At 32.5% G+C, this 8,042-nt stretch overlaps 1 protein-coding gene and 1 long non-coding RNA gene across 9 annotated transcripts; one reads left to right on the forward strand and one right to left on the reverse strand.

Moving 5' to 3' along the window:
• The first annotated feature begins 599 nt into the window (after positions 1-599).
• LOC145101477 (uncharacterized) lies at positions 600-4,308 on the forward strand. 8 transcript variants are annotated; one of them, XR_013705684.1, is made up of 8 exons: positions 600-1,516; positions 1,632-1,686; positions 1,764-1,877; positions 2,111-2,178; positions 2,327-2,431; positions 2,505-2,562; positions 2,992-3,845; positions 3,936-4,308. It is a non-coding gene; the product is annotated as an uncharacterized LOC145101477 (long non-coding RNA). The 8 variants fall into 8 exon arrangements; XR_013705685.1 differs by having other exon boundaries at positions 2,315-2,431; positions 2,992-4,308; XR_013705682.1 differs by having other exon boundaries at positions 2,640-4,308.
• Positions 4,309-4,562: 254 nt separating this feature from the next.
• Positions 4,563-6,597, reverse strand: LOC145100097 (protein trichome birefringence-like 38). Its single transcript, XM_079037492.1, has 5 exons — positions 6,356-6,597; positions 5,812-5,986; positions 5,542-5,717; positions 5,286-5,444; positions 4,563-4,955 (listed from the first exon to the last, which is right to left on the reverse strand). The coding sequence occupies exons 1-5, from the start codon at positions 6,595-6,597 to the stop codon at positions 4,667-4,669; spliced, it is 1,041 nt and encodes a 346-aa protein (XP_078893618.1). The 3' UTR covers positions 4,563-4,666.
• Between the last annotated feature and the right edge of the window lie 1,445 nt (positions 6,598-8,042).

Below are 8,042 nucleotides of genomic sequence, written 5' to 3' on the forward strand. Positions count from 1 at the left end.
CGAGACTCCGTTCTAGATTGTCTGGGCTCCTTCTATCTCCTTCTAGCTCCGACTATGGATTAAATACCGAGACTCCGTTCTCGGAATCTGACTGGACCGATTTATGGTCTCTCCATTACCAGACTTCGATTCTTCAGCGTTTATGGGCTTTGGGATAGACCAGACATGGCTTACTTCTTCTTCACTAAAGAGGTGGTGTGTGACTTCATGTACATCAACAACATCGTGAACTGCGACTAAAAGCACCGGAAAGGGTAGAAGAAGAAAGGATCGACACAATTGAGGATATACAATCTTGGGATCAAGATGCCACGAAACGACGACGTACCTTTCACTCATGCTAACACAAATCCACTATTAATTTTTAATTTAAAATAAAAAATAAAAAAAACCACATGACCCAAGGTAACCGGTGAAACCAGGATAAATTTTGAAAAATGGTGTAATTAGAAGGTAAAAATGGAGTTTAGTGGTCTAATGTACCAAAAAAAAACTTTAATGACCAAATTAGACAATTGCCAAAACTTTGATGTGTTTTCCCTCCTTTTCTCTTGTCTATTGCTAGCTGCCCTATCTACGTTCGTTTTCTTTATGCCACCTAACATGTCACCTATTCTTCACTGCTTCCCTCGATTAACAAGAAATGCTATCTCCATCTACCTATCGCTTGTGATATTCCTTTCCGATCAATAAACTTCTTCATCTCCGATATCCATCTCTTATTTCCCATCTACAACTCAAACCCTAAAACTCTTATTAGTGTCAATGACTACTGTCATCTTGCATTTATGTTAGGGTTAAGATTGTAGATGAAGAGGGCAACTCACAAACAACAAAGCTTTTGACAAATGGGACCAAATTGAGCTCAAGCTTGGTAAATCAATCAGTGAAAACCCATGTTTTCTTTCCTTCTTCGCCTCCTCGCAAACAGCAAAAAAGCATCGATACAGAGCAATTTGATGTCATCCTAAGAAAGCCTTAAAGCTTTAGAGGGCGTGTATGGTTTTCTATAAGCACGTCTCTTTAAATGGTTTTCTAGACAGGCTTTTCTTTCTTTTTCTGTCTTAGAAAATTAAAATCTTCTTATTTAAAGTCACTCCTTGACCGCCTCATGCTTCGGTCAGGCATCGAACGGCTGTTAATACTTCCCCCACCTCACGCCACCGTCAAAGCTTCGTGTATGCCTTCTTCACTCATTCTTCATCTTCACCTCAGCTTCACACCATATCTATAAGGCGGTCTTCATGGGTTTTGAAAAATACGGTCAACACCTGCCAGGCTTCTGTCATTCTTGCTTCAGGCTGAGGCAGGATACTTACTTCACAGTGGGTTTTGCTTCATTTTCGGCGTTTCCCCCAAAGCAGCTTATCATCTCCTCTTCCTTAAAGAAACATGTCCACTAATTAAATTAATATGTGTATCCTACACCGCCTTTCCTCCGGACGACAACTCTTCCTTTTTCTTTTTGAAGAATTGTGTGAATGTAAGCATATGACTCTCTTAATTTAAACTCAAGGTAGGTTCTGAATTTACATTTCATCTAGGGTTTTTAAATTTTTCACATGCGAAATCGGGGCAAAAGTTGGTTTCCATTCTATTTACTAATTAGTTCAACCTTTTTATTGTGATAGGATGTTCAAAGTTGGAGACTGAAGATGGTCGACTTAATAACTACTATGATGTAAGGTAAGTTCTAGCACAATAATTTTACTCCCATATATGCTTCTAATTTTTATTAACTGAACATAATTGTTATTTTTTAGTGGATACACTTCGTTGGATACTTTCTTCTTGATGAAATGCATGTAAACTGTTTGAAACAAAATGCCTGGATGAGATTTCAGTTGAATATTGATCTGAGATTGTACATAATTAAGGTCAGCCAATTTCCTTCCATCCAAGCTTGCAATTAAGTTGCACAACTTGTTTGATGTTTTCCTTATATGGATTTTTAGAATTTTATTCTTTTTGTCGCTTAATACTTTACTGCTTATTTCATGAATCAGGCCTATAAACAACCGACCTAAAATTTAGCACTAATTAAGTTTATTTGATGCTCTATTTTATACAACTTGATGATGGCTAGTGATGAAATTCGGTATATTTGCAGCCATGAAACAATATCAAAATTAGAAGTCTGAAGCAGAGCAATCCTTTCTCTTGTCATCACATAATAAGGTACTTTTGTGATATAATGTTGTTCATTAGAAAATGAGATTTGTTTTTAACATTAAATTTTTTTCAACTGTTTCCATCATCTTACATTTAACTTAAGCGTAACAAATTATACATTCTCCAACTGATGGTTCTATAGTAATGATATTAGATGAAGGCGTGGCTTGTCATTTGAATGGGAAGCCGCGAGTGCCAACCTTTGAAACATGACTTGCATTACTGGAAAATATCAACGCAGATCAAGAAAGCGTTCTTTGTATATATCAATTTTTTATTAAAATCTTACGTTTTCTATTATTTCCCGCTAATCATTATCTTATTTATTGTAGAGGATGCTACTTTCCAAATGTGAAAAGGAGTTCTAGAGAAAAAGGAATCGGATGATACGTAAGTTAAAAATATGAATTTTATTTTCATTTTTTTTATGTACATATATTTCATCTCTATATCTTATTTGCATTTAGGTTTGTAAAGCGTTTACGAATGTGGTTTGCTTTTATTGTGACGAGACTGAATAGAATTTAGGCAACACAATTTTAGGATTCATATGCATATAAAAGCATTTTAATTTCATTTTTCTCTATTACAATATTTTCATTTCAGGTTTTTTTTTTTTTTTTTTTTTTTTTTTTAGGGTAGTGTGCTTTGAAAAGCGATCGTGTGATGTGTGTCATGGTTTTCTGTGTGTACATGTGTGTGAGTGTGTATGGATTGTGGAGAGCGAGTGTTCCCTACATTGAAATTGATACTATTTCTTGTTCATGTGTAAAAGGCATGATAATAGCTTATTTTTTGTTTTCCTGTTTGAATGGAAAGCTTTTATTTCAGGATCCAGAAATTAGTCTGAATTTTCTGATGCTAAGCTTTTGGAAGAAACGAGAAAGAAACTTGAAGATCTATCAACGTACTTTCATATATATATATATATATATATATATATATATATATATATATATATAATAGCATTCTACTTTAACCTTTCCCTTTTATAGCATCTTATGATGTTATTATACTTTTGGAACATGTTTTATTTTGAGATGCCAAAGGAAATACCCAAATCACCCTTGTTATATGACTAGCATTCTTGAAGGAAATACCAAAATTTACCTCCGTGGGCCGTGATCATCACGGCATCCAAACTTCCCTAGTATATATATACAAAACTTTGTTTTTTTCAAAAAAAATGGTAAATCATTGTCCATGATATTATAATATTTTAAAATATTTACACATATTCTAACATCACATCTTTTTTTGTTTATTTTTTTTTATTATAAAGTTTAGAAAAACATAAATAAATATGATTTTTTAATAGTTTTTAATTTATATTTTCATATTTTTATTTTTTTACACCCAAAAAATAAAAACTTACTACATTTTAACCCAACACGTTTTCTGAATTTCTTACAAAAATTTAAAACTCTACTCTTTTCATGAAATTATTTCTAAAGAATCTAGAAAAAGCATTTTTTGTCGACTACAACTGGTCATAAGGATGACTAACGTTGAGGTAGGGGAGATCTTTTGGGTCGAAAAGGGGAAAAGAGAGGACGATGCTGCTCAAAGCCCTTCCCTACAAACATTCATCTTAATCCTCGGTCGTGACAGTTTTTGATGTTTTCATCCTCTTCAAGCTGCAAGATCACCACCAGTAAGATGTTTTAACCCAGGTACGGTTTTGGCTCCTTGGGTTGTATTGGAAAGAGAGTATTTTTGCTTCCGATTTTGTGAGGAATATGGATTTACGACACACAAAAAAGGTTTGGCGTAGGAAAATGGGTTGCCGGCGAGGAAAGAAGAAACCAACAGATACAGGGACGTCACACTTACAAAGTTTTTAGATGAAGTCATCAGGGGCAATTTTGTCAATTAACAATAAAATTCTGTGGATGCATAAAAATAGGCCGTGGAAGAATCATTACCCCTTTTAAAAAATTTGGTTGCAAGAGTAGCCAAAAGTGGCTAAAGCCCAACTACCGCGATGGCCGAATTCCGAACTACAGCTTAGGCCAATCTAAGGCCCAATCGGTTACATATTTTTTTTGTTTTTTTTTGTTAATTTTTTTTTTTTTACAAAATGCACTTTTTTCTCTCTTTTCAAAAGACTTACCAATAAAAAGTTATGTTCATTAATTCTCAATTTTTACAAAATTTTGTTCATGTTGATTTTGATCTTTTCTTCGTATTAAAAATCAAGATTATAAAACCTATTATTTTCCGACTAAATTCCCGATGTGTTCCGATTTTTGCTTGACCCATCATTATACAAAGCCCAAGGCGACTCACAAGTCACAATACAACTTCAATTCTTTAACGTCACAATTATTAACTTACCGCATAAAGTAGACGCAACCGGAAGGTGTTACGTTTTGAAGTAATCATAGAAATTTTTAATCAAATAAATGAGGTATATATTACTTTTTTGACCAATAAATAAAACCATATTAAATTTTGAGATACATTAATCATCAATATGTATGGGTCATAAATTTTAACCAAGAGCAGCAGATAGAAGCTGGTTCCATGTGTCTGGAACCCCGGCAACACACCAATGAGTACAATCCATTCCTCTGAAGGCATTGAAACTACTTGGATGTCCATCTTTTCTCAATTGTGATAATCTTGTTATGTTGAGCAATGACACCGGTTTTTTAACACCACTCAAAACTTGCTCCACCACCATCTCCGCCTTTGGCCACCCTCCATTGTACGTTGATCCGTTTACCGGAAGCGTTTCTTTCCCACAATTCGTGACCCCCGGCTCATTCCAATCGGCACCACTAAACAAATTTCATTTTAGACAATCAATATCTCGTTGAATAAACACAAGGAATGAAATACTGTATACTCTGTTTGTTACGGGGGACAAGATAAAACAGACTGTTTTATACGGGACTACAATTGAAATTGAGACAGATGTAAATAAGACAAAAATTGTTATTTTTAATCCCATCAACAAAAAAATACTTGCTCTCAATCTCATTCACAGACAAGAATATGTGCTCCTTTTTTCACCATAAAAAGTACCCCAACTATAAGTCTTGTATCTCATGTCTAGTCCAGGCTAGTCTCATATAACAAATGCAACCAAAGATAGAATGTTAAGTTACTTGTAATGAGATGGGGAGACTCCTTGGAAAAACACTCTGGTTTTCTCTGTGTCTACATCGGAATCGATCCAATTTGCCCAAGTCGTTAAAGCCTCATGAAAAGCAACCATCCGATCCATGTCATGTAGTATTTTCGTACCTGTTTCGATATAATCCCATCTGCATCAAACCATAAAAATTGCAAATTATTTAATTATTATTAATGTCATTAAAGTGGCTTAAACAAAAATAATTAAAATTTATATTTTATACGCACGGTTGTTTTTCTCCTCGACGATACCACCAAAGCCAAGTATTGAAGATCAACACGTCGTTTTCCTTCCATACATCTCCATCTGTAATGGAGTCTAATTTCAAAACCCGACCGATTTCCTCTTGCGTTATGTCTACCAAGTAATGAGACAAGAAAATTGAAATCGAAACTCCATAATCCTACAAATGGACAAATATTTTATATATATTAACCTTTTTTTATTAATATGTTTACAAATTAATCTTGTATTACAATTAATTATTAATTAATAACCTCATAGGTGACAGTTGTAGTTGAGTTAATGGTTTCTTCATGAATGTTGGACTCTGAAGGCAACGCAGCATGAAGAAGGCAAACCATTGATTGCCATTGATTTACGCTTACTGAATCACCAACATACATGATCTTTTTTCCGCTCATTTTTCTCAAGAATTCTTCCGCATCGAATCTGAGGTGTTAAAATAAAATTATTTCAGTTTTGATTCTTAACAAAAATTCATTGAACCAAACACCACCTAACATTCTTGAAGCGTGACGAAGAACATGAAGTTTTCTATTCAACATTAACAACACATGAATCATGAGACCTTCACAAAGAGACGTCTAAGAAAAGTTAAGATAATTGGAATCAATATTCAAATTAGACAAACATACATATAATTCCAAAGGATGAGTACGGAGATCTAGCGTACTTGCATTACAAACATATTGTTGACTTTTAAAGAGTCAAACATAGTTATTGATTGGAATGTTTGATTAAAATTTGTTATAGATTATAAGTGTATATACATGGAGATCAAGAGGGGGAATGGGGTACCTGGGTAAGAGACAATGGGTGGGCTGCCATCTGAATTTAAGGTAGGTAAGGTCGGGGCGACCGTATTTGATGCAGTCGTATTCCTTTCGAATGTGCGGACATTTTGTTGAATCATACATAGGATACGAAGCATCGTATACCCAACTTCCTTCGTACAAATCGCACTTATAACTATATACTGCTGCTGACAACACTCCAAACAAAGTTACCACCCAACACAAACTTCTCTCACCCATCATCATTCCCACACCCACAAAAATAAACCACTTTACTTATATATATATATATATATATATATATATATATATATATATATATATATATATATATATATATATATATATATATATATATATATATATATATATATATAAAATACAGAGAGAAGTAGCTTTTTGTATAAAGACAGAAGGAACAAGTGATCTGGACCACCACGTTTGTATATCAACGTTGGCCGTTAGACTTTGGGGAAATTAGCTATTGATGTCTTATTTGTTGTTTAACGAACATGATGTCTAAATCTTGAATTAGTTAAAAGATTTTGGATTTTCTTGCTATGTTGGAGATTATTTTCTTGATCAAATATCACAAATAATGAATAGATAACTATATAAATCATGTATTATATAAAAAGTAAAATCTATTTGTTTCTAAAAAATGTATTTATTAATATGGATTTTTGAAAAATTATCACGTTTTTAAATATATTTTAAGACGTATTAACTAAAAAGATTTGTATGTGATAGTCAATCTTATTAATTAATGTTTTGAAATTTAACTTGGCAATTTACTTTTCTATTGTTGGCAATAAGATATGCCATTAAAGCTAGGTAGGGACACATAAGGAATAATCCCTTTTGTTGAGTATATGATTTATGGATATTAATCATATTCTAATAAATTTATATGGAAAATTTAGGCTATATTTTTAAGATTAAAAAAATTAAATTATTTTACATAAATGAAATACGTAATCTGTAATCAAACAAAAATCCGAAATATTGATGAAGTATGTGCTTAACATGTAGATACATCTAATATTTGATGTATGATCATATCGGTTACTAGGGACAGGCCCGTCCCAGATGGTGGACGATAGGGGCGACCGTCCAGGGCCCATTATTTAAAGGGGTTCAATTTTTTTATGGAAATTGTTATATTTAAAAGATAATACTAATAATTTTCTTTTAATTATTGATTTATTATAAAAAAAACTTGACGACATTTGTGTTTTTTTAAGGGCCCATTTTTTTTCTCTCGCCCTAGGCCCAAAATATGTTTGGAACGGCCCTGAGACGGTTACAAACTTATAAGGTGGTGTAATATTTTCGTCTTATTAAAATGACTAAAATATTTTAAATAGAACAAAATAAAAACTTTGTGACGAAAATAAGAACATAAAACAATTAATTTCAGATAACCATTGCTATTTAAAAATTGTTACAATTAAATTTTAATCAAATATTTGCTATTTTAAATTGAACTTCAAGTTTTCAAATTTTCTATTTTCTAATTAAGTAAATAAATTCATTTAGTCATAAATGCACTTACTTCTGTTTGTTGTCACGATTTAATACTACTTCATTGATACTTTTCTATTAAATAATAATAATAATAATAATAATAATAATAATAATAATTGAAATGCTACTAAATAAAGATCTTTATCAAAAGTCAAACTTGAATA

Source organism: Lactuca serriola, chromosome 4 (assembly GCF_051521515.1).
Source record: "Lactuca serriola cultivar US96UC23 chromosome 4, Lser_US96UC23_V15, whole genome shotgun sequence".
Lineage (NCBI taxonomy): Eukaryota > Viridiplantae > Streptophyta > Magnoliopsida > Asterales > Asteraceae > Lactuca > Lactuca serriola.

Excerpts from the sequence above, each read along its gene's own strand:
- LOC145100097 (XM_079037492.1), bottom strand. The coding sequence starts at position 6,597 with ATGATGATGGGTGAGAGAAGTTTGTGTTGGGTGGTAACTTTGTTTGGA. Across the intron at positions 5,445-5,541 it reads CGTCGAGGAGAAAAACAACC|ATGGGATTATATCGAAACAG; the intron begins GTGCGTATAAAA and ends GGTTTGATGCAG. Across the intron at positions 4,956-5,285 it reads GTCTCCCCATCTCATTACAA|TGGTGCCGATTGGAATGAGC; the intron begins GTAACTTAACAT and ends AAATTTGTTTAG.